Source organism: Pararge aegeria, assembly GCF_905163445.1.
Source record: "Pararge aegeria chromosome W unlocalized genomic scaffold, ilParAegt1.1 SUPER_W_unloc_1, whole genome shotgun sequence".
Lineage (NCBI taxonomy): Eukaryota > Metazoa > Arthropoda > Insecta > Lepidoptera > Nymphalidae > Pararge > Pararge aegeria.
In genome coordinates this window covers 867,127-894,646 of record NW_024396987.1, presented here as the reverse complement: position 1 = coordinate 894,646, position 27,520 = coordinate 867,127, and the positions used below count along the sequence as shown (strand labels likewise).

Below are 27,520 nucleotides of genomic sequence, written 5' to 3'. Positions count from 1 at the left end.
TTAATTCGCTTCAGTTATATGTGTTAAGGCATTGATGGGTTTCTATTACTATAAATACTGCAATATCCCATCGAATTCACACTATTAATCCACAATTTTTAATGTTTTTTTGAACGTAGATAATAAAAGCACTTTCGTTAATGTAGATTTCACTGTCGCGGAAACTGTGTTCGATATAATTTTGTACATCACGTTAATTCGTTTAATTTTCATCTATTTGTTTATCCAGGGCTGCCATTAACCTACTGTCTTCTATTTCGGTATCACTCACATTCTCTAAATCGTCCATACTGAACGCTTCTGTTAAGTCAGACTGTCCGTTTACGCGAGTTTTATCATTATTTGCTTCCGCTGTCTCGTCTTTACTATCTTTTTCTGCATCACCGATATCTGTAGTATGATCATCTTTAACAACTTTATCTCTATTAACTTCTCCATTTTCTTCAGCGTTAAAATCTACACTAAGTTTTAAATCTATATTATTATCTAAATTCAAATCGCTTGATTTACTTACATCTTTTGTCGCTTTATTAACATCATTTACACAATTTTCACTTCCTTCTTCACATACACCTGATTCGTCTGAATCTTTTGTTTTATTGGTTTCACTAACACTAACAGATTCATTAATATCCTTATTCTCTAATGTTTTAGAACATTGTTCTTTACTTGATACTATATCGCTTCTCTCGACTTTATCGTCCGAGTCTAATGGTAATTTCGATGCATAACTTGTAATGTCTACACTGTCTTCACTTTTATTATCAGCTGTGGAATCATTGCATGTTTTACTAGCATCTTTACTGAAAAGTGAATCAAAATCATCGTTGGTTATGGCCGGGGAGTTATCGTCACCGAACAATGGATCGTTGTCTGTTCTATCGACTTTATCCGACGCAGCACTATTGTCAGTGTCTAAAACACTTTTGTCTTTTTCGTCTCCTAAACTGTTGATAATGTTATCGATACCTAAACGCATGTCCGTATCGAAATCACTAGTGGAATTCAGTATTGAATCAAATGCTTTATCGACTTTCACCTTTTTGCGTCTTTTAGGTACTTTTCCAATTAGTTTTGGTGAGAATAGAGTTTTTATCGATAGCGACGTTAGTGTATCGACTTTTTCGGAAAGGTCTAGATCGCTGTCAGTCTCGTCCGAATCCCAGTGGACGTAGCTCTCGTCCAAGTCACACGCTTTTTTGATTTCGTCCTGTATGTTGACCATGTAGCTGGGCTCAGACTTGATGCGTAGATGTCTGAAAGTGTAGATATATGGGTAGACGCAGCTTTTGTCCAGTCCATAGTCCTGTGAATTAAAAAAAAAAAACTATCAAATTATGTGCTACTACTGCTAGGGTACTGGGTCTATACTTTCTTTTGCTTTTACTAGATTAAATGTACTATATCCATGCTCCCATGGTCCATACTAATATTATAAATGCGAAAGTATGTCTGTTTATGCGTCAATAACGCAGCAACAGAGCAACGGATGGAGGTGATTTTTTGCATAGAGATAGTTTATAAAAAAATGCACAGTTCCGGTGGGAAGATACGCTTACGCTTCCGTTTTGTCCTGACGAAAAAAAAAACGAGTGTGTACTTATGTACACGCGTAAGAAGTATAACTATACTTCTTTGGCGTTAAACAAGATAAAAATCTTTTCAAAAATTTCATCTCACGCGCTATTCTACATTTATAGAAAAACACGACACTAACAATAGAAAAAAAGGTATTTAATACATCGAAAGTTTTATTATAACGCATTTCTAAATATATAAAATTTATATAAATATCACAAAAAAATATAATAAACATAATTAAACTTGGAATACTAATAGACTTTGAATTTGAGATTTTTATACAATTAAATCACCGGAATGAGATCGCACACTTTGACAATTGAATGTGTACACTGTCAAACCTTATAGCTTATTTTTTTCGGTTTTTTGTGACGGTGTACACGCGCATCGTTAACATTTACCCTCATCATTTTTCCCTAACGCGCCAAAAGAAATATAACTTGAAAAACAAACAGTTGAGTCAACTACCCAACGTAGGAGAGGGCGGAAACTCTTCGAACCTTTTGACCACAGTTTATTCAACAAGCGCGTGTTCGCTTGACGGCCGGTTGGTACGGACTGGCTACCCAGTACGCGGCCTGACGTAGCTACCGCGCAATGCCTAGTCAGCCCCATACATAACACGAGCTAATTTTGGTTTTGGAAAAAAATCGAATCCTCCTTCATTCCTTCGCGTTCCAACAAAGTAACCAAACGGCTTTATTATTGTCAGATATGTCTTTCCTTCTGCACTTACGACTGTTTTTTCGGTGTAACTTGTAAGTGATAGGTATATACTCACGTAGTCTACGTCTGCAGCGTCGTAGTGGCCTCCGATCTTGTTCTCAAGCAGCGGGTCGCATTTCGAGATTCTCACTTGTAATGGCCGCAATTGCTTCAGTAGTTTCGGATCTATTTCTGTAAGTAATAGATATAAATAAATAAGTTACTACGACAATACACACATCGCCATCTAGCCCCAAAGTAAGCGTAGCTCGTGTTATGGGTACTAAGATGACTGATGAATAATAGAATGAATGAATACACTTTTATTGTACACCAAAGAAAAAAAAGTAGTTACAGAGAGATATAAATACATATCAAGAGAGTACAATTTGGAGGCCTTATCGCTACATAGCGATTTCTTCCAGGCAACCAATGGCGTAAAAGGAAAAAACATAATTATAATATGAATAATATACATAAATACTTTTAATATATAGATAAACACCCAGACACTGAAAAACATTCATGTTCATCACACAAATATTGTCCAGTTGTGGCAATCGAACCCACGGCCTTGGCTTAGAAAGCAGGGTCGCTGCTCACTGCGCCAATCGGCCGTCATTAAAGATATAAATATTAGGATATATAATAATGGAATATTTCATCATAACAGCCCATTAATGTCCCACTACAGCGTGCCCTGGTCTCCTGCGATGACGAGAAGGGGTGAAGGACGTAGTGCGATTGGTGGACTCCACACACCTTTGAGAACATTATGGAGAACTCTTAGGCATGCAGGTTTCCTCACGACGTTTTCCTTCACCGATGAAGAAAGTTATGTAAATCATCACTTGCTTCAATGGTGCTGATGATTGCTTAAAACGCACATAACTCACGAAAAGTTAGAGGCGTGCTGGGATTGCGACTGGGGCCCCCGAAAGTGACGTCAAAGTCCTACCCACCTACAGTCCTACGTTTTAACCTCCGATGCAGATACGTCAGGGGTTAACGGGTGTGTGTGTCTGTCTGTGGCATCGTATTTCCCGAACGATTTTGATTTTATTTCTTGAAAAGTGAATTAGTCGAAAGTCTTCTACTAAGTTCTCGGAAGTGCTATCACCATCACTAACATTAGTGTAACATGTTAAATGTATGAACGCTTTATAAGTGCCTGTGACAAGGTCTACATGAATAAAACATTTGAATTTGAATTTGAATTTGCACTTTTGTTGCGTACATTACATGTAAAATATGACATAGAAGTGAGTTGATGGCGATAACTAAATCCGTCAACTTAAAACTAAAGCTACGAGGGTTCCAAACGAACGCCCTGCTCTAAGAAGAAGCACACAACAAACATGGCCGGGTTTTTTTTTTCTTTGTTCTTTATATAAATACCTTGACTTCTTCTCTTGGGCGTGGAAATACGCACGGGTTTCGACACAGGCCTCTGCACTAGCTCGGCCTTGGCTGCGGTTTTAACTGTGAATAAAAATAGATTATTAGTAACACATTGGAAATGTTGGATGGAAGCCAACATATTGCCTGGTGTGAAGGTTGCGGGGGAGCACCAACAGCATCACGAAGATTGCTGGCGGATTGGACTGCGGGTATGTGAGTCACTGCTGTGATATTTCAAATGGATTGGAGCGGCAGAATTTAGAATAGAATAGAATTTGTTTATTTACCAGAACAACACAAACAGACTTACATACGGAGTAACTTAAAAATTTTGTACTTAATTATAAATAGCTATGATGTGTTGTGCCAATAAAAAGGTACTGACTCAGCTTAATGTTCCGGATACTAATGTACCCACAACAGTATATAATATATAACAGTGTTAAGAGAAGTAGTAATGGAAAAGTATTTTAGTCAGATAATAATTTTTAGTTTTTAGTAGTTATTATTGTAAGATAGTGCCACATTAGATTTTTGAATGTTTAGTAGATAATTTAGAAATTTCAGTCAGAAATACACGTGTCACATTATAAACTTAGGCAGTATGAATGAATGAATGAATGAATGAATATACTTTTATTGCACACCACAAAAACAAAAAGAAAAGTATAGCAAAACAAATGATAAACGACTAAGACACCGTGAGGTATCTATGCATCGCTCGAGTTCATGTAGGACTGAGGTGCATCGATAATGCAGTCGTAATTATATCAAAACACCCACCAACTCAATGACAATCTGGCAAATATTAATTTAAAAAAAAAAAAAAAAATTCAAAATTCATTTATTTCAAGTAGGCCTAATATAAGCACTTTTGAAACGTCAAGTCTGTCTGTTTGTAGTGACTCTACCACCGGTTCGAAAGGCAGATTCTACCGAGAAGAAGCCGGCAAGAAACTCAGCAGTTGCTCTTTTCCAACATTAACAATTTACATTTTACATTTCAAAATTCATTTTTCTATCTTGTGAGAGATGAAAGCGGAGCCGGATGCTTCCAAGCAACCTTGTCATTAAGAAATTCATTAAAGAAGTTTAAAGAACTTTAAACTTATGCATTGGTAGGTCCAAGGTAGGTATAGTTATCAAAAGTTTGGTTATTTCCCCACTTTATAAAATTACTGTACGTATACAATTTGGCTGCCTTATCGCTACATAGCGGTTTCTTCCAGCCAACCAATGGCAAAGATAAAAAACAGTTACAGAAAATAGTTAGGTGGTACATATATATCTGTACATATATATCTGTACATATCTGTACATATATATACCCATAAAATATCTGACATATAACAACATTGTAATATGGACCTTTGAAAAAGTAGATCGAAACTGCAACGTTTCCTACTAGATGGCGCTACAGTCGCTATAAGACTGATGTGAAAGGCATATACTAATTTCGGCATCGACGGTAGGAGAGTCGTAGCTTAGTTGGAGAAAGCGCTCAGGCCGCGATTGCCAGAGAGTCGCAGGTTCAAATCCTGTCGGTTCGGAAAAAATTTATATGCATTTTAAATTTGTAAAATTAACTAACATAGATATTAAGTTTATTGTGAACTAGCGTACCCAGCCCGCTTCGCCGGGCTAGATTTTGCATTATTTTGATTTAAACAATAAACTTACATCATTAAATTTTTAATTTAAGTCTAAGTATTAAATCATTTATTTCTCTCCGTATACATTCTCTTCTATTCTCTTCTCGAGCGGGTGAAGATCATTATCTACACCCATGTACACCCAACAATAGAATATCATCATAGTAAATAAAAGCTGTATTTGACAGTTTGACAGTTCAATAATAGGAGTGCTCCGATCGTCACCAAACTTTACAGGATTACTCGCCAGGTCAATCCGGAGATTCCCTGAAATGTTCATTGAAATCGGTCCAGCCGTTTCGGAGCCTATACGGAACATACCCACACAATTTCTCTTTTATATATATGGATTACTAAAACATGGACTTTTGTAGCCTGAAATAAATTCATTTATTAGATTTATAGTCAAGTGCTGACCTTGTAGAAGCTTCTATGAACTCACCAGCATTTGCATTGCACCTGTGAATTTTCATAAGGCTCCTGGCGTTGAACTCCCGTTTGCATTGCTTGCATTCGATTTTTTTTAATTCCTTTCTGGGCGGCGGTGGCGGGGAGGCTTTACGTTCGACTGGCCTGTAAAAAAACGATAATAAACTTATTTTTCCTAGTTAAATAAATAAATATATATATATATACTACGACAACGCACACATCGGCGTCTAGCCCCAAAGTAAGCGTAGCTTGTGTTATGGGTACTAAGATGACTGATGAATATTTATATGAATAATATACATAAATACTTATAATATACAGTCGCTACCAGTTGTGGGAATCGAACCCACGGCCTTGGACTCAGAGAGCAGGGTCGCTGCCCACTGCGCCAGTCAGCCGTCTTTTTCTTCATAAGGTAGGAATTCAGTTGGTATTCCAGTTAAAAACCAAATTGAATACACCCTATCATCATATTCATCTATATATATATATATAAAAGGCATAGGTGACTGACTGACTGACTGATCTATCAACGCACAGCTCTAACCACTTGACGGATCGGGCAGAAATTTTGCACACAGATAGTTATTACAACATAGGCATCCGTTGAGAAAGGATTTTCGAAAATTCCAACCCTAAGAGGGTTAAATGGGGGATGAAAGTTTGTATAAAATCATTTATCGATTTATTTTTCAAGTTACATCAATGAAACTTTGATTTTAGGTTTTCGATTAAAAAATAATGAAATACTTTTTTCGCAATTTTAGAAAATTCCATAGGGGATGAAAATTTATATGAAAATTTCTGATTTTTTAAGTAATTTATTTACGTCCATATTTGTCTTTTAGCAGCAAGACATTTTTTGTTAAATAACCATGGTAGATAAACTTACTAAATCTAAAATTGAATTGAACATGGGCGAAGCCGAGGGCAAAAGCAAGTCATCACATAAACACATTACCGGCCTACTACAGGGCACGGGTCTCCTCCCACAGTGAGAGGGGTTAGGGCCCGTAGCCCACCACGCTGGTCCAGTGCGGATTGGTGGACTCCACACACCTCTGAGAACGTTATGTAGAACCCTCAGTGCAGGTTGCACGTGCAGGTTTCCGCAGGATGTTATCCTTCGCCGTTGAAGCAAGTGATAATTTAATTACTTAAAACCCACATAACTCAGAAAAGTTAAAGGTGCTGGGATTCGAACTCGCTCCCAAGAAAGTGAAGTCGAAGTCCTACACACTGGTCTGTCACCACTTCTTAGGACACCCAATACTCACATAGGTCAACATATACTCACTAAAGGATTGGATGCAACTTCATATGCTTTGATATATAGTGAGTATTCATTGACCTGCCACCTTGGTCTGTGGCTGTGGCTGTGGCTGTGAGGTCACAGTGTGACCCCATGTGATCTGACACCACAAGACAAATCACATGGGGTCACACTGTGACCTCACAGCCGCAGCCACAGCTACAGCCACAGACAAAGGTGGCAGGTCAATGAATACTCACTATATATCAATGCATATGGGGTGTGACCTCGGCAGGTCAAGGTATACTCACTTGCTGTGTGGATGCGACTTCATGTGATTGCTGAGCGACCTGCTGTTATCGAAGGTACTTTTGCACACCTTACACTTTAGCATACTGTGTGGCGACGGTTTCGGTTGGGGTTTGGGGCTCGGCGGTTTGGGCAATAAGCTCATCTTGTTTATCACGATCCTGTTAATTAAGTAAACAAATATACTACGACAATAGAGACAACGCCATCTAGCCCCAAAGTAAGCGTAGCTTGCGCTACGGTTACTAAGAAAGCTGACGAAAATTTTTATGAATATTATCTGTATATGAATACGTGAAGCAAAATCTTTGTATCCCTTATAGTTGCATAGTTTATAAAGAGAAGTAGTGTCGAATGCTAATCTATAAATATAAAAATCTATGTTACAGCGAGTTTCCCTCGTATTTTGTTTGTATGCAATTTACACGTAAACGCTTACTGCGTACTTTATAAGACTCATTTTCGCTAATTACGGGTCATCACTATGCCCGTGATCTATGCGTCTACGCATCGCCGTTTTAGGTGATTCAGTTGTCTTTGAACTCCGCTCTGAGCAAGACGATATTGCTGCCCTCTCTAATTAAGGAGAACAACCCCGCGCCGCGACAATCTTTGAAGGTGTTAGTGCTGTGAGACTGATTCGCTCTGAAGAAAGATCACCCCTGAGAACGAGTAAATAAGGTGACTCGTGAATCGTGTGTAATTTGTATAGATAAATACTTGGGAATCTTTCTATTGCGTTCGTCATCACTCCGCCATATTCAAATTTGTCTTCCGAATACAATTCCCCCTGGAGGAGTTATTTACACGCCCCTCCAATCTAAATAAATGTTTAGGCTTTGTTCGGACTATTAAATAGATGGTTTGTGTGAAGTTTGCACAAAATCGGTTGAGCCGTTCATCATTTATCAAATTTTTTGTAACTAATAGATTCAATAAATTGCGGATCATTTTGTTAATGGGGACAAATTGACAAACAAAAATTTCAGATGGACACTGAAAACAACCAGACACTGAAAAACATTCATGCTCATCACACAAACATTTTCCAGTTGTGGGAATCGAACCCACGGCCATGGACTCAGAAAGCAGGGTCGCTGCAAACTGCGCCAATCGGCCGTCGGGTCAGTGTTGACAGTATCAGCATGTTGTTATATCATAAATTCGGTCATTTAATTTTGGACATGCTTCGATTAAAGCAAATTGTTTTTATTTATTTAATTTGATTTCAATAGGAAATTCATTACATGTGTAGTAACCTCGCTGTATTAGATGTGTTTTTACACATTTTTAAAATTATGCATCGGTAGGTCTAGAATTTACTTAGGAATCATGTTGTAGAACTTACAACTTGACGCCTAAGGAAATTCAATCAAGTTAGTTGTTTTTGAGTAAACCGCTGCCATAGTTTTTACTGAAAGAAATCAGAAACAGCCCTGACATCACATGAAAAAATAAAATGGAGAGACACATGTCACTTTAGTAGGTACGCGTCGCGTAGCGTAGACAGTGGCGTGCACACAGGGTATGCACAGCGTATGCAGATGATATAAAATGAAGAAAATCCCCAGTAGGAGCGATAAATACTTAAGAGTAGGGTTTTTATAACTCTTACAATGCCTATCCTTAAGTACTTTATAACTCTTATCGGAGATTTTCTTCATTTTATATCATCTGCATACCCTGTGCATACCCTCTATGCACGCCACTGAGCGTAGATACTATGCGCGTGTCGGACTTCTATCTTTACTAGGGTTGTCACAAGAATGTTTTGAATTCGATTGTATGGAAAAATAACAGTGCTTCTTTTGATTTAATATTATTACAGGGTGATTCCTTATGAGATATACTTATGCACCCTTCAACGGTATTTCGCAATTCGGTTACACGTTGTATAATTCAAAATTAAAAAAAAAAAACATTTATATAAAGTAGGCCTACTTTATAAGCACTTTTGAAACGGCAAGTATGTATGTTTGTAGTGACTCTACCACCGGCTATCTCTCTCTGTTGGTTTATTAATATATTTTTATTCTGTATTTCATACATATAGTATGCATTGTATCTATGTATTCTATTCGTATCAGTAGTTTCTTTAAGTACCTACTCAGCTTTTCATTTTTTGCTCACATTAGAGGATGTCTTGAAGAAATTTATTTAGAGATAAGTTGTCTTTGTGCACGTCCTGTCCTTTGTGGGTTAATTGTAAATTTTTCAAATTTCAAATTCAAAATTCATTTATTTCAAGTAGGCCTAATATAAGCACTTTTGAAACGTCAAGTCTGTCTGTTTGTAGTGATTCTATCACCGGTTCGGAAGGCAGATTCTACCGAGAAGAAGCTGGCAAGAAACTCAGCAGTTGCTCTTTTCCAACATCAACAATTTACATTTTGCATTTTAACATTCATCTTTCTATCTTGTGAGAGCTGAAAGCGGAGCCGGATGCTTCCAAGCAACCTTGTCATTAAAAAATTCATCGTACTAAATAAATAAATAAGGGTAAAAGAAATATGGCAGCTCACTTGACTTTCTTGCTGTTGAACAATTTCTCGTTTTCTTTCTCGCGCGACCTTGTCACTTTTGTTGAGTCTACGGACTGTAACAAATAAATGGACACCATCAATCAGATCTTCATCATCATATGAACCGATAACCGGCTCATTACAGTACCATTAAATAAATAAATAAATAAATATATATACTACGGCAACGCACACATCGCCATCTAGCCCCAAAGTAAGCGTAGCTTGTGTTATGGGTACTAAGATAACTGATGAATATTTTTATGAAAAATATACATAAATACTTATAATATAAAGATAAACACCCAGACACTGAAAAACATTCATGTTCATCACACAAACATTTTCCAGTTGTGGGAATCAAACCCACGGCCTTGGACTCAGAAAGCAGGGTCGCTACCAACTGCGCCACTCGGCAAAACCATTATCAAAAGATTTGTACCCTCGCAATCGTAGTCGTTTTCGCATATCAATCTTTTCATCGTCAAAGAAAAATGGACCTAATGCCACTCGCTTTAGAGTCGCAAATCCTGTACTTTAGATTTTTGTTTTACAAACGTTCTATAATAAATCCGAGGTAACGAATTTTAGGCAAATTAAAGCTTAAATACAATACACCACAGAATTGGAAACATACAGAACCCTCATTCAGCAATGAGGGAGGCAAGCAGTGCATTGTGTCCCAAGAACATTGAAAACGCCCCGCGCAAGTGTCACTTCACACCCGTGGACTGTACCACGTAAGATCCATTTTACTCCCATGTTCAAGTAATTCCAAACTCGAAAACGAATCATCGTTTGCGCGAGTTACTCTTGTACTAAGACTGGACTGGACTGGACTGGACTGGAATGGGCTGGACTGGACTGGACTTGACTGGACTGGACTGGACTGGACCAATAGTAAATAAAAAAATTACCTTAACAGATTCTCTGTCTCGCTTCAATATGGACCTGGGAGTTGTTTCATCGGATCTTTTAGATTTCTGTAAAAAGAAAAATGAAAAAAAAAACAATTTTAATGACAGTGTGTTGGAAAAGAGCAATCTGCTGAGTTTCTTGCCGGCTCTTCTCAGTGGAATCTGCCTTCCGAACCGGTGGTAGAGTCACAACAAACAGACTGACTTGACGTTTCGAAAGTGCTTATAAAACCTAGGCCTACTTGAAATAAATTAATTTTTAAATTGTGAATTGTTATCAACTAGTTGCCGCCCGCGGTTTTCGTCCGCGTTTGTTACGGTTTTTTTACGAATCCCGTCGGAACTCTTTTCTTTCCTGCAGCCTTAGTACAATATTTGCCTGCTCGCAAATGAGGAGCAAAGCGGTGATAGCGCATTGGGTAGGTGCTCGACTTCACTTTTGGGGGATTTGGGCGATCCCCCAAATGTGCGTTTTAAGTAATTCAAATATCACATGCTTCAATGGTGAAGGGAAACATCGTGAGGAATCCTGCATGCCTCAGAGTTCTACATAATGTCCTCAATGGAGCGTGGAGTCCAGCGTGGTGGACGACGGCCTTAACGCCTTCTCATTGTAGGAGGATACCTTCTGTATTGGGCCGGTGTAATGGGTTGATGTGATGAAGCGATGGGTCGTTTTTGAGTATTAAACTCTGCAGCGTCAAAGTAAAATGGACCTAATGCCACTCGTTTTAGAGTCGCAAATCCTGTACTTCTGATTTTTATTTAACAAACGTTCTGTCAAAGCTCGAGCTAAAGTATTGTACGCAAATTTTTAAATTTGAGCTTCAATGCAATGCTAATACGATCCATTTTACTCTGATTTTTAAGTATTTCCGCACTCGAAAACCTCCTCGATTGGAAGCGAGCAAATATTGTACTAAGGCTACTGGGATAAAAATAAGTGTTACAGTAGTTTTATAACGTGGGTAAATAATAATTAAACTTTTGACTATAACTTCATATGTTCAAGATATTAACCTAAATTTATTAGCATTTGAACGCATATGCAAATAATTCTTATTTAATTAATTAATGATTTTCAAGAAATAATTAGAATTATATTTGATTCACAGCCAAAAGATTGAGGTGTATCGAACTACTATGTCATGAATATCACCTCAATCTTGTATGAGATGCAAAGATACCTCCGGATTTCTTACAATGGAAGTGCGTGCGTGCGTGCGTGCGTGCGTGCGTGCGTGCGTGCGTACGTGCGTGCGTGCGTGCGTACGTGCGAGCGTGTGAAGCGAATTAGTGCGTTAGATTGCAGTCAAGGTTTAACAGGTAGGTCATCGTAGGTCCCAAACTGAGTTTTTGTATTTAACAAACCTGTATGCTGCTAAGTGAAACGTCATCATCGTGATGTCGCTTTGTGCCTCTCAGCAAACGCGCGGGACTGTCTGGTGGGCTGGAAGGCGGACTCGCGGCCCTGCGGCGAAGGGTCCGGGGCTCTATGCTGTCATGACAACCCTCCTTCTTTATGACTCTACTATGCAGGAACTGTAAAAGAAACAGTTACACCAGATAATTTCCGAAGTACACTTGCGAATGAAAACTCCCGACTCATTTAAAACAACATAAAATCAGTTTATCAGTATGAATTGATCTAACTTATTTCTACGACGAACGAAGTTCTTCGGTATTTCTTTCACCTTTAAGACAATTATGCTCTGGAACAATCCGCCTGCTGAAATCCTTGTAAGTAATTCCCTTCCGAAATTAAAGAGTTGTGTGAAGGACTACTACCTGTCTTTGAGTGATGGCATTTGAAGTAGCTTCTTTATTATTGCTTGTAAATTATGTATTAAAATCTACTTATATATAGTACTAGCTGTTGCCCGCGACTTCGTCTGCGTTTGATTTTGTTTTTTGATGTGGCATTCAATTTAGTTGTAGTTCTAAAAAAAATTAAAGTATTCAGTATCGCTAAGCCTTAAATGAGGGGTTTGCTGCTGTCCGCTGAGGAGTTTTGTCCTCTATCTCCAACCACATTCATCAGATGTGCAGAAAGTTTGGGCAAAATTAAACACATTATAACTCTATAGTACAAAAATAATTATTTAAATCGGTTATAATTTGTCGGAGTTGTGGGGTAAAATCGTAAAACACTTCATCCCCTCTCCCAAAGGAACCGAGCTAAAAGTCGGGATAAAAAGTATCCTATATTACTTCTAACACTTCCAAGAATATGTGTACAAAGTTTCATGAGGATTGGTTAAGTAGTTTTTGCGTGAAAGCGTAACAAACAAACTTACATTCACATTTATAATATTAGTAGGGATAGGCATCGCCTTAATCATTGGGCATTCGATTTAGACGATTCCTAGGTTTAGTCAAAACTGGCATAAGTGTATTTCATTTAACTACTAACCTTGTCTCTTTCACTCCTACGTTCATCTCTCTCCTTCCAGAGCGCATAAAAAGAAACAGTGTCATTGTTAATGATGTAAAAATCCAGGAAGTGGGAAAACCAGGGACCTACAAAGACGCGCTAAGCGATTTAGTGTTCCGGTGCGATGTCGTGTAGAGACCGATTGGGCCGATTTATCACTATTTGGTCGGTCCACCGATTGGTCACTACCATACTCCCTAACAGGTTAGCCCGCTACTATCTTAGACCGCATCATCACTTAACACCAGGTGAAATTGCAGTCACGGTTTAACTTGTAGTGTAATACAAAAAAAAAAACCTGGGAGTAAAAAAAAAGTGCACCGTGTCCGTAACATACATTCTAACCGACTTAAAAAAAGGAGAAGGGATGCGACTTATGTTTTTTTTTTTTTTATTTGTTATAGGACAAGTTTACCCCCGTTTATTATTAGACATATATTATTTGGATATTATTTCCAGTGCTCTGAGAGTTGATAAAGCTGTGGGAGAAGATAATTTTTTATCCTTTCCCCGGAGAGATAATTGTCTCCTGCCCCATGCTAGTCGTGTAGTATACTTTATTAAATTTTTTTCCCGTTACAGAATAAATTGAAAAACAAACGCAGTCGGTAGGATTCGAACCTACGCTCCCAGAGGGAATCTGATTTCTAGTCAGACGCCTTAACCGCTCGGCCACGACTGCTTCTTGGTGGAAGCTTGAAATAACACAGGTGTAGTAAATGCTGAGTGTATACCATTTTGGGACCACACACGCAATTATTAATCTACGTTTCCTTTTTGTAGTAAAAATAAATAAATATACTACGACAATACACACATCGCCATCTAGCCCCAAAGTAAGCGTAGCTTGTGTTATGGGTACTGAGATAGCTGATGAATTTTTTTTTAATGAATAATATTCATAAATACCTATAAAATACATAAAAACACCCAGGCACTGTACAAAATTCCTGTTCATCACACAAACATTTTCCAGTAGTGGGAATCGAACCCACGGCCTTTCGACTCAGAAAGCAGGGTTGCTGTCCACTGCGCCAAGCGGCCGTCTGGTAATGTCTATGTGGTTTTTATAATTTTTATTAGTGTTTTTACCTACATTGGTAAAAAAAAAAAAAAAGCAATGTGTCATCTCTTGTTTCAAACGTGTCTCATTGTAATATGGACCTTTGAAATGTAGATCGAAACTGCAACGTTTCCTACTAGATGACGCTACAGTCGCTATAAGACTGATGTGAAAGGCATATACTAATTTCGGCATCGATGGTAGGAGAGGCGTAGCTTAATTGGTGAAAGCGCTCAGGCCGCGATTGCCCGAAAGTCGCAGGTTCAAATCCTGTCGGTTCCGAAAATTTTTATATGCATTTTAAATTTATAAAGTCTATGTGGTTTTTAAATAAACCCTTTCTCTTTCTTTCTTTCGCATAATGACTAATGTGTAAATATAAAAAATCGCTCACCTTTTCCTTCTCACTCTTATGCTCTTTTCCATCCTTCTTCCGCAAAACATGAAAATAGAAATATCATACAATAAAAAAAAAGAACTTAATATCGCATAACGCATACGCATAAAGCAGGAATATGACATAAAACTGAAGATTCCTCCTACTATACGAGTAACATAAAAAATTTGGGTAGGTAATGCTTTCGCGCATATACGTGCACGGCGCTTATCATCATCGCCAACCAATTTTAATGCATGCCTCATGGGAGATAGTTTAGGAGCATCGACAAAGCTGCCAACGAACTTTGTTTTTTTTTTTCCACTACAGGTTAGCCCTTGACAGCAATCTGGTAGTGATGATGCAGTCTAAGATGGTAGCGGGCTAACCTGTTAGGGAGTATGTTAGTTTGTCTTTGTCGCTAGGGTGATAACCAGCCACGGCCCTCCCACCAGACCAGACCAGGGAAATTTCAGAAATAATAAATTCCCAAAATTGCTACACGGATTTGAACCTAGGACTTCCTGATATAGTTATGTTAATGTTGGAAATAGTTGATGTTGGAAAAGAGCAACTGCTGAGTTTCTTGCCGGCTTCATCTCGGTATAATCTGGACATAGGTCTTTTGTAGACAGTTCCAGGAACAATGGTCTTGTGCCGCTTGGGCCAGAGGCTTCTAGCGACTCGGTTGATGTCATCCATCCACTTCTTCGGGCGTCTACAAACGCTGCGTTAACTGCTACGAGATTCCGTAGAGGCACCTTCCACAAGTCGCAAAGCTGAAGTTTCACCTTGAACGCCCTGATTAATGTTGCCTTGTTGCCCCTTCACTCGGTCCATCAATTATTACTATACAATAAATATAAAAATGAATGGGCACGGGAACAGAGCATCAGGCAGGAGGAGACGTTTAACATTGTTGTTATGTTGTGGTCGATAAACAATCACTATATTTTTTTTTCATCAAAGCATTTTAAGTGACAACCCTATTGAAGATAATCGACCGAAAGGGGCATTGTACCCACGCTACGCGACGCGTACCTAAGAAAGTGTCAGGAGTCACTTGATATTACTTATACATGTGATGTTCAGGCTGTATCTGATTTCTACCAGTAAAAACGATGGCAATGGTTTACTCAAAACCTATTTACATTTCGGTTTCACATATAAGTCTGTTTAGGCAGTAAATAATGTACCTCTAAAGTCTCTGAAGTACTATTTCGGTTTTAAATTACACGTTTTATATAAACACCCAGAGAATGGATTTCGCAAAAACACTTTCTAGTTGTGGGCAATCGCACCCACAGCCTTGGAGTTAGAAAGCAGGGTCGCTGCCCGTTGCACCAATCGGGCTTCCAAAATAGTACCTTATTTCGGGATTCTCGGCTCTCTGGTTCCTTCTTGACTTTGACACTCTTTACAGATTTACTTTTGGACCTCAGAATAGGCTCATTGGAGTCCTCGTTATCTACGAAGATTGGCTCAGTAACTCCTAATATGCAGTCACCTGCATCAGGCTGGAAAGTGAAGGATAAAGTTTAAATAGAAAGTGAGCCCTTGACTGCAATAAGTAAATAAATATATATAATAGATAAAAAAAAACTAAAAGACACGTTTTTTTTGGGAAAAAAATTCTAATAATAAATGAATAATAGTGAAAATTAACTTGGTCTTGCTCTTATTGATGCACAGACCAAGCTCCAAACTCTCCACTTCAAGTCTTTGCAAGAGCTCTTTCATATCCTTCATTGAGGTGGTAACGAGAATTGTATCATCAGCGTACCTAAGGTTACATATTCGCTTCCCACCCAGTGGGAAACCCCCTTTCCACGTTTCCAGTGCTTTACGGATGATATATTCACCGTACACGTTAAATAGCATTGGAGAAAGAATGCAGCCCTGTCGTACGCCTTTTTTTGTAGAGAATACATCCGAACATTCAGTATCAATTCTCACAAAAGAACGGTTGTTGCAGTAGAGATTTCGAATAAGAATGATAAGGTGTTTTGGTACTCCCATCTTTTCCAGCACTGACCACAATTTACTCCATATGACGCAGTCAAAAGCCTTCGCATAATCTATGAAACAGAATACAACGGGGTTATTAAACTCCCGACTTTTTTCTATGATCTGACGTATATTAAGGATTTGTTCTCTATTGCCTTTCCCTTTTACAAATCCTGCCTGTTCCTCCGGAATCTGTCGATCTAAAAAGGTTTTGAGGCGCTTGTTGATCACATGTAGAAGGATCTTGCTTGCATGTGAAATTAAAGCTATCGTCCTATAGTTACTACACTCAGTAGTTGAACCTTTCTTGTGCAGCGGCACAAAGACGGATTCGGTCCAATCCCGAGGCCAATGACCTGTCCTCCAAACTGAGTTACAGATGGCAGTGATGATATTAATGCCTGCTGAACCTATGCTTTTAATAAGCTCCGCTGGAATGGCGTCGTTTCCTGGGGATTTGCCTATCTTCAGCGATGACATTGCCAGTTCTACCTCCGATCGTAATATGTCCGGTTCCAGATCTTCCGAATTCCAGTCTTGTGTTCGTTCATCTGCGAAGTCATGTTCATACAAAGCTGAACAGTATTGCTTCCAACGCTCCAAAACTTGTTTGGTCTCCGTTACCAAAACACCCCCCTCATCCCTAACCGCGGATATTTTGACCGTGCGAGTTCTTGTTAGGTCTTTCACTTTCTGAAAAAGGTCTTTGGTTTCGTTCTTCACAGAATGTCGTTCCAACTCTGCACATATTTTATTGATTTGGTTAGTCTTATCCCTTCGACAAAAACGCTGCACATTCTACTATCACTTTTTTCAGACGATTCCATGAGAGATTTGGGTTGAGCATATCATCTTGTGGAAGGTTCATGATTTTATTACTTACGGCTTGTTTGAACCCAATCGTATTCACTCTTCGGAGATCCGATACTCGAGTTGGTTTTTGCACTCTTTTAAACCGTAATTTTAGTGTGGTTACAAGAAGCTGATGGTCACTTCCACAGTCTGCTCCCGGAAAAGTGGTTGTGTTGACTATTGACGACCGCCATCGTTTTTGTATCAAGATGTAGTCTATTTGATTTCTATATCTGTTACCCGGAGAAATCCACGTGTACAGTCGGCGAATGTGGTGCTCGAAACATGTGTTTGTGATAACAAGGTTCTGTTCATTGCAAAATTGTAACAAACGCTCTCCTCTTTCGTTTCTTTCGCCTATTCCAAACCTTCCAACAAGATGTCTGAGATGGGCATCATCACTCGTTCTACCGACCTTGGCATTTAAATCTCCTATAACCAGTGTCACCTCTCTCTGGGGAATATTCTCCAAAGTCTGAACCAGTGAGATGTAAAATTGTTCGATGTCTTCTTCAGAAGACTGTGCAGTTGGAGCGTATACCTGTACAATGTTAATATGGCATGGGGATGCCTTTAGCTTGAGAGTGATTACCCGGTCGTTAACTGCTTTATATCCCATTACACACCTGTCTAATTTCTGAGGTACACTAAAAGCAACCCCTCTAGAACTTTCCTCTTCAGGCCCCGAGAAGTATATTTTGTTTCCCAGATCGGATACGAAATGGCCAGATTTTTTCCATTTAGTCTCGCTTAAGCCAAGCAGATGTATTCCCTTCCTCTTCATTTATCTTTCTATGATTTGTAGCTTTCCATCTTGATTAAGACCCCGGACATTCCATGTTCCAATGCGTTGTGGGTGTCTGGCTAGGATCTTATCAGAGCTATCTGCACCAGGTGCATAATTTCCATGTGGTGCCTGGTGAGTCACACCTACGTGGCCGGTAGCATATTTCACACCACCTATCCCGGGTAGGTGGCGCCGGGCGTTAGCCGGATCGTCCGACAAAATCACCATTGAGTCTCGATCTACCATTTCTCTCTTGGGAACATAGTGCAGTGGTTTCCCGTTGCCTTCTGCACCAGACATTTTAGGAGTTATTTATAGCTCCAAGGCCACTGCAGCCTCTTCCATCCAGTTTCCCGGACGGGAGTATGGATATCCCGCCACTGATCGGTCGCCAGAGCCTCGTCTGTTGTCTAGCAGGGAGCACCACGAGCAGGTGAGGTTGACATTTGGGGTTGACTAGGTGTTATCGTCAAACAATTCCGAGGTTAGAATCCATTTTACCGGCAATTTCATTTTGAATACACTTACTTGACATTTCTGACAGTGACATAACACGACACTTGACATCCAGAGGTAGTGTTGCCATTGCTCAGATATAAATAAACTACTACTAATTTGGTAGTTTTTAATTAGCAATGGACCCCCAATTTCAACTATTATGGAATAAAATGAAGGAGGAGATGAGTCAACAAACGGCTAATATAAATCAATGTATGAATGTAACCATGGATGAAAAACTAAAACCTCTTGTGAAAGACATAGTTGGGTTGAAACTGGAGGTAGAAACACTGAAAGCCAAAACACAGCACTTGGAAAGACAATCAAGGAAAAATAATGTAATTATCCATGGTGTTAAAGAAACCGAAACTACTTTAACTGACCTACTAAATTGTGTCATAACAACCCTGAACGTTGTTAGTGAGAAGACAGGGATAGAAGCTTGGGATAAGTGGGAGATAAGTAACGTTCAAAGAATAGGGAAAAAGAATGATGGTAAAACACGTCCTATATGCATGTCACTCACATTGTACTGGCGGAAAATGGAACTTCTAAGGAATAAAAAGCATCTTCCAGAAAATATATATGTAACAGAGGATTATCCCAAAGAAGTACTATTAAAAAGGAAAGAATTAAAGAATAAACTAAAAGAAGAACTAGAAAAAGGCAAAGAAGGGTTTATCTCCTACGATCGACTAATAATAAAAGAAAACAAAGAAAAACGGAAAAGGTCACCTATAACATCGCCAAACTTACCTAATGAAGAGAAACTGAACATCAACAAGACTAAAATGGGCAGAGTTCACTATTTTGACAAAGCGAGATCGCTCTCATTTAGTGGAACCAGCAGCAAGAATTAGCAACTAAGTAACACCAACCGCAAACGGAAAACTAAAAAGTCAGAAACAGAAGAAAAAAAATTGGTTGCCTGTAAAGTCGGTATACGGGCGAAAGTTTTACGTGACAACGACTTTGAGTGGTAAAATAATTTTAATGTGAATATTCATTCGTATAGTAGGAAGAAGGATGAAATAATAGTAACAATTTAAAACATTTATTTATACAAAGAATTATATTTAAAACATTAATTTATACAAAGAATCTCGCACTGAATTTCATATTAACAAAATTTTATTTTTACCTTTACACATACATACGTATTTATATACAAATATACATACAATAACTTGCAATACATTTGCGTACAATGAAACAGCGTTTACTACAAAGGGACGCGTGCCTTTCACTTTTTATGTCTGTCTCTCTCGCTCTTAGGCGGGCTAACCATGCCCGAGTGGAAGGGACGCGTGCCTCTCACTCGCTCTCATTGTGAGCGCATAACGTGAGCGGAGCGTAACGCAGTTTCTTGAAGTGTCACCCGGCAAACCAATTTATAAGACGTTGTCACGTCAAAAAACAAAACAACAATAAATGATCCCAATCAGGCTGGTCACCTTGGGATTTCCGACCAACACCCTCTGGAATGCTTACAAAAATTAGGAAAATTTGAAAATTCATTTAAACCTAAACTTTTACCCAATTTTATATTGAACGCCATAAAAGGAAAAGATAAAACTAAACTAATTATAGCAACTTTAAATACAAGAACTCTTCGAACAGATCACAAACTTGCAGAACTAGAGAATGCACTAGAAAAAATAAACTGGGATATATTAGGATTGAGCGAAATTCGACGGTTAGGAGAAGAAGTGCGAGAGTATAAGGATTATATATTTTACTATAAAGGGGAAACTAAAGGACTACATGGAGTAGGTTTTATGGTCAAAAAGGAACTAAAAGAATCAATTATACAATTTAGAAGTAAATCAGAAAGAATTGCCGTTTTAGATCTGGCTTTACAAGAAGGAAAAGATCCATGGTCTATTATACAAGTGTATGCACCCACAGAACAAGCCAAGGAAGAAGATAAAGATTTATTTTATGCATCGCTACTGGACACCATTGAAGAAAGCAACAAAAACAAAATTATAATGGGAGATTTCAACAGCCAAATAGGTTGCCAGCAAGAAGGAGAAAACAATGTCATTGGTCTCTATAGCCAAGGCAAGCGTAATAAAAACGGACAAAAATTAATTGATCTTGCTCTGGAATCAAATCTAAGAATAATGAACACCTACTACAAGAAAAAAATAAACAGGAAATGGACATGGATCTCACCGGATGGAAAACATAAAAATGAAATAGATTTTATATTAACTAACAAGCCTAATTTATTTAATGATGTTAGCATTATAAATCAACTCAATTTTAGTACAAATCATAGGATGGTTAGAGCCACCTTAAAAATTACTAAGCGGAAAACAAGAAAACACATAAAAAACATATCGGATCAAATACCTATTCCAATCCCAGAAAATATACGAAATAAAGCTAAAGAACAACTAGACAACCTTAAATCGAACTATTCCATCCAAGAAAAATACAATGAACTTGAAAAAATACTAACCAAACTAAGAATTGAATTAACACATAACATGAAACGGACAAATAAGGACAGAATAGGACATAACGCAAGGATATTAATAAACGAAAGAACAAAATTGTTAACAGATAGAAAAAAGAACATCAAAAAGATAGAAGAAATTAGTAAAAAGATCACATCAAGTATAAGACACCATAAAAAAAAGACACGTCTCAACAGAATTCATTTTGAAATCGAAAAAACAGGAGGAATCAAGAGAGCAATGAATAAACTTAAAAATCATTCGTCTTGGATACCAAAAATGAAGGGTAAAGACAAAGGAAACAAGGAAATGGAAACGTCAAAAAGAGCATTGATCTGCAAAATCGCCACCGACTTCTTCAGGGATCTTTATAACTCAACAGAGTTATCAATATCGGCCCAGGGCCCAAACGTGGAGGAAGTCCCACACATATTAGAAGGCGAAACCATGAAAGCCATTCTATCTCAAAAAAACTATAAAGCCCCTGGTGAGGACGGAGTGACCGGCGAGCTGCTAAAGGGGATATTAGACATTTTGCTTGGCCCACTGACTAACCTATTCAATAACATCTTGGACAAGTAAGTTGTTCCAGAACAATGGACCAGGTCAACTGTAGTGCTAATTCACAAAAAAGGGGACAGAGACAATATGGACAACTATAGACCAATAAGCCTAATGACAACAATTTATAAAATATTTTCTAAAATCATCTTAGACCGGCTCACTAAAAGGTTAGACGAAGAACAGCCTAGAGAACAGGCGGGTTTTAGAGCTGATTTTTCAACAGTAGACCACATACATGTAGTGAAACAAGTTGTTGAAAAATATAATGAGTATGGTAAATCATACTATATATCATTTATAGACTACAATAAGGCATTCGATTCCCTTTCTCACAACTACATATATAAAGCCCTTGCCAGTCAAGGAATAGAAAATAAATATATCAGACTCATTAGAAATATATACAGCAACAGCACAGCAAAAGTGAAGTTGGAAAGAATTGGAGAGGAGTTCAAAATAAAGAAAGGAGTAAGGCAAGGAGATCCTTTGTCTCCTAAACTCTTCTTAGCTGTGCTAGAAGAAATTTTTAGAAATCTACAGTGGGAAGAGTTAGGAATTAATATAAATGGATGCAAACTGACACACCTGAGATTCGCAGACGACTTAGTGTATTTACCGATGACCCAGACACTCTACAAGAAATGCTAAACCAACTAGCATCAGAAAGCCGGAAAGCAGGTCTCACCATCAACACTTCCAAAACGAAGGTTATGACAAATAGGCATAAACAAACTATAAAAGTAAACAACCAAGAGATAGAATATGTGGACGAATATGTCTATATAGGACAAATAATCTCACCAAACATGCAGATGGACAAGGAATTGCAAAGGCGAGTGAACAACAGCTGGGCTCGATACTGGTCACTCAAAGAAGTACTAAAAAGCAAAGATATTCCAATGCCAACCAAATCCAAGGTATATAACATGTGTATTCTCCCAATCCTCACTTATGGATGTCAAACCTGGGGATTAACGAAAGCTCACCAACAGAAGCTCAAAGTATGCCAACATAGAATGGAAAGGAGCATGTTGAATATTAAGCTGAAAGACAAGTGGAGCATAAGGAAAATTAGGAAGGCCACAGGAGTAACGGATGTCCCCAGAAAGATTAAGAGGCTAAAATGGCGCTGGACTGGCCATGTAGTTAGATCCTCGAAAGAAAAATGGACTAAAGAAATTATATCTTAGTACCCTAGAGATGGCAAGAGGAAAAAAGGACGGCCACAAAAAAGGTGGGAAGATGACCTGCCAAAAGGATGGCGCAGAATAGCCAGAGACAGAACACACTGGAGTATTCTAGAGGAGGCCTATGTCCAAGGACAGCCTGACTAAGCGCGCTGGTGTTACAATTTTTTTTAGGAATAAATAGAACTTAATTAAATAATAGATTTAGTAACTAGTAGTGTATAAGCAAAAATGTATTTAGTCAGAGAATAAAGGCTATTTTTATTTTATTTTATTTTATTTTAGGTGTTATCGTCACTCTTCCCCTTACTCCCCAAGTTAATGATAGTTGACCGCTCCGGAAATCTACTCGACACCGCCAATATACCATCCGTAGACATCGTGGAGGATTACATCTATCTAGGCTCCCAAATATGCAACGATGGTAGTTGTGTGCCGGAGATAAAGAGACGCATAGCAATGGCGAAAAGTGCTATGATACGGCTTGGCAGTATATGGAAAAATCGAGGCATAACATTCAACACTAAGAGCCGCTTGGTCCGTGCCTTGATTTTCCCTATATTCATGTACGGTGTTGAAACGTGGACCATCAAAGCAAGAGAAAGGCAAAGGATAGACGCGTTCGAGATGTGGTGTTGGAGGCGCATGTTGAGAATACCCTGGACAGCCAAGCGCACAAATGTGTCTATCCTGGCGCAGGTAGGAGTTCGTGTTCGACTTTCGTCTATATGTTACCAACGTTTGCTTTCCTATTTCGGGCACATAATGCGGCGGGGGAATGATAGCCTGGAAAAAATTATAGTTACGGGCAACACCGAAGGCAAAAGACCTAGAGGCCGGTCCCCAACCAGATGGGCAGACCAGCTGAAAAAATCAAATTCAGACCGCTTCTATCAAATCGCAAAAATGGCCTCCAACAGAAGTCGATGGAGACAGTTTACCAACCATAGAGAGAGAGAATAGTGAAAATAAGAAAAAAAAATTATTTAATAAAGAAGCATGGGTTTCTTTTTAAGATATTATCGAAATGATAATCCTTCTTCTATTATATATATCTATAATATTTATAACTGTTGACACCATGCACCTGTGAATTAAGAATATTTGAATTTGAAATATGGATTATAATTTAAAAAAATCTTACCGCTCCTCTAGGCAATGTCTGAGGTGGCAAGCCAAGACGGAGCCTAGTCCGTTTGTTAGTTTGTCGGCACATCTCCAGAAACTCGTAGAAGTCATTGACCTTGTCCACGCACAGCTTGCATATTAGCGGGGGCATTTTGTCATCTTGATGCACCTGAAACGATGAAAAAAAAAATTCTACTGTCACTTTTGAATACCTCCCTTCTTCTTCTATTTTTATGGCTCTTTGTACTGTGGGTTTGACCACAGTAATTCTGCCAGTGTCCGAGTAGTAGAAAAAACAGTGTAGTGTTGGTTCAGCTGCGCTTTGTATTACTTTTATAACATTTTGGAGAGACTTTTCCTTTGTTAGCTATAGCTACAACAATAAGAACACAAATATAGGTAGTGTGGGTTAATATTTTATAAGGTTTATGTTACAGTTTTATAAGCAGGGGCACATCAATCAAACCTGTTAACCGGCCATAAATAACACAGATTATGAATTTAATAAAAGTGTTATATTGTACATATTGACGGCAGTTGGAAAAGTGCACACCCTGCTTTCTGAGTCCATGGTTGTGGGTACGATTCCCACAACTGGAAAATGTTTGTGTGATGAACATGAAAGTTTTTCAATGCCTGGGTGTTTATCCATTTACTCACCTTAGTATTTATAACACAAGATATGCTCACTTTAGGTCCAGATGTGTGCATCGTCGTAGTACATTTAATTTTACTTATATTACTGTAAAGTTTCTATAACACATTTGTTAACCTGCTAGGCTGGTGCAGTGCATCACAGAGGTTTGCATGCTCAAGTAAATGACTTTTATGGTATAATAAGGAAGGGAGATCTGTGATGTGCAGGATGTGCTACAGCAGCAATCTCCAGCAACAGTGTTTTGCAAACAATTGCTAGGAAGTTAAATAACCCATTTTGGAAACACCAAGTGGTTTTACATATACAAACATAAAGCGAAAAGTCATCATCATATCAACCCATTACCAGCCCACTACAGGGCACGGGTCTCCTCCCACAATGAGAAGGGGTTCAGACTAGTCCACCACGCTGGCCCAGTGCGGATTGGTGGACTACGCACACTTTCGAAAAAATTATGGCTAACTCTCAGGTATGAAGGTTTCCCCACAATTTATGTTTCCTGTTGAATCAAGTGATATTTTTACCGAAACCGCACGTAAGTTAGAAAAGTTAGAGGTGCGTGCTGAGGCTGGGCCCTTCGAAAGTGAAGTCGAAGTCCTGCTATCACCATTATTTATTGTATTTATTTTCTTAATATTTATGACATGCCATCTTAATTGTATTGCATTTTAATTTGATATTGTCTAGTGTTAATTATTTCATTTTCTTCTCTAATTCTGTAATTTTTAGATGTATATATAAGAAGGAAAACATCGCGACGAAATGCCTAAGATATTTTCGTAACGTTATCGAGGGAGTGTGAATACCGATCTGCACTTGGCCGGCGTACTGGACTACTGGCAAGCCCTTCTCATACTGAGTGACCGATGCCCTGCAGTGGTCCTATAATGAGTTGATAATAATGACGATGAACCCCCAACACAATGTTACTCCTATAACCTATTGGAATTTTTATTGAAGTAATTACAAAACGGGAACCAGTAATCTTATTTCACCACACACTGCTCTGTAATCCTCGCTATGGATTTTCGGAAACCAAGGAGATGAGGTTAAAAATAAGACACTCGCAGCGTATCAAAACAAATATTGCTTTGGTAGTTTTCGCTATGAACCAAGTTGTAAACGTAATGTTATTCAAAAGTCTTGAAGCACTTAAGCCGGTAATATTTAGTTAAAAACGTGATAATCACCTCGATTTGAACACACTCACGGACTTTTTGCTTCAACTCCACTTCCCCGCTATCCAAGTCCACGACATTTTTTATTATTGGCATTTTGTAGCCAGCACCCGCGCCGCAAAGCCGACATGCTCGGTATATCTCGTATATCGTCTGTTTCTCTATTTTGGAATTGGTGAAACCATCCATTTTCTCATTAACTAAAGTAAATTATCACAAACATAGAACAAGTTGCCGCTTAGACGCCATAAACAATGTTGCCATTTTGCAAACTAAATTTCTTCTTCTTTTTGGTTTATTGGTTCTGCGCGCTGAGCGATTGAACCATAGTCAATTGCTTATTCTGTGGTCAAGTGTTTTTCTTATTTATACATTTTTTTTTTTTTTTAAAACGAGGAAACTTTTTACATTGAAAAAAAAACTAAGTTTTTAATAAAAAGGAAACGGAATTTCGAAAAGAATTAATAGGATCAGGAAAGGATTAAATAGTATAATAATATGGATTTAATAATAATATAATTTAATAATACGGAATATTTAAACTAGCTACTTATTTACAACTTAATATCATACAATAGGATAAATGAGGAAAAAAGTTTATATATACATGGTTCATTAATGGACAAGAGGATGTCAACGGAAGTAGGAAGTGGGATGTTTAACTTAATAAGACCCTGGTAAAATGAATCCCGGTTATATTTTGAGCATGATAAGAATATGTGGTTCAGGTCCCCCACCTCACCACATTCGCACAAATCACTATCCACAATTCCAAATTTCGCCAGTTGCACAGGAGAACAAACGTGGCCCAAACGCATACGCGTCAAGATACATGTCACTCTCCTGCTCAACTTTAAATCCGAGAACCATGGCTTTGACGGAATAGAGTTTTGAATCCTAGCGAAAGATTTACCCTTTGACTGGCTAGAAATCGACCAAGCCATTTTCCAAGATTCCTGAAGGGAATGTTTTGGCAGTGCACATAAATCATAGGCATAGTTACAATAGTCGGCAATATCTCCGCATGATATAGCCTCATTGGCAAGCTGGTAAGCACGTTCATTTCCAGAAATTCCAGTGTGACCTGGTACCCAGGAAAACACCACTGTATAGCCTTTTTCATTACAAGTAAGAAGGAGGTTTCTAATTTTTAAAATAACATGGCTTATCTGGGCATACTTAAATGGAAATCTAGATAAAGCTTGCAGAGCACTCATAGAGTCGGTAAATATGATAGATTCCTTAAGTTTGGCAAGAAGAATATATTCAACAGATTTTAACAAACCAAAGCATTCTCCAGTAAATACTGATGATTCCGGTGGAAGTTTTATTTTCTGGACAATATTATATTGAACATGAAAAACTCCAACTCCAACCGGGCCATCCGGTGAATGCTTAGAAGCATCACTATACATATAATGAAAATCAGAAAATTTATTTTCTTTTAATATGTTTACATATTGAGGAGCTTCCAACTGGTTTCTTGGAATACCTGGATTAATTCTAACATCCGGAGAGATTATTAATGCATTATATTTAGAATAAAAAGTAG

The 27,520-nt window shown here is 38.3% G+C and overlaps 1 protein-coding gene and 1 non-coding gene across 2 annotated transcripts; both read right to left on the bottom strand.

Annotated features, from left to right (window-relative positions):
* Nucleotides 1-202: 202 nt before the first annotated feature.
* Nucleotides 203-26,222, bottom strand: LOC120636764. The gene is made up of 13 exons (XM_039908326.1): nt 25,981-26,222; nt 24,149-24,301; nt 16,012-16,161; nt 14,663-14,698; nt 13,185-13,217; nt 12,143-12,313; nt 10,772-10,837; nt 9,855-9,928; nt 7,335-7,493; nt 5,782-5,912; nt 3,685-3,768; nt 2,363-2,478; nt 203-1,306 (listed from the first exon to the last, which is right to left on the bottom strand). The coding sequence occupies exons 1-13, from the start codon at nt 26,155-26,157 to the stop codon at nt 203-205; spliced, it is 2,454 nt and encodes an 817-aa protein (XP_039764260.1). The 5' UTR covers nt 26,158-26,222.
* Trnas-aga lies at nt 13,806-13,887 on the bottom strand. The gene has a single exon. It is a non-coding gene; the product is annotated as a tRNA-Ser (tRNA).
* Nucleotides 26,223-27,520: the final 1,298 nt, after the last annotated feature.

Excerpts from the sequence above, each read along its gene's own strand:
- LOC120636764 (XM_039908326.1), bottom strand. The coding sequence starts at position 26,157 with ATGGATGGTTTCACCAATTCCAAAATAGAGAAACAGACGATATACGAG. Across the intron at positions 7,494-9,854 it reads TTCAACAGCAAGAAAGTCAA|GATCGTGATAAACAAGATGA; the intron begins GTGAGCTGCCAT and ends CTTAATTAACAG. Across the intron at positions 1,307-2,362 it reads ACGCTGCAGACGTAGACTAC|GACTATGGACTGGACAAAAG; the intron begins GTGAGTATATAC and ends TTTAATTCACAG.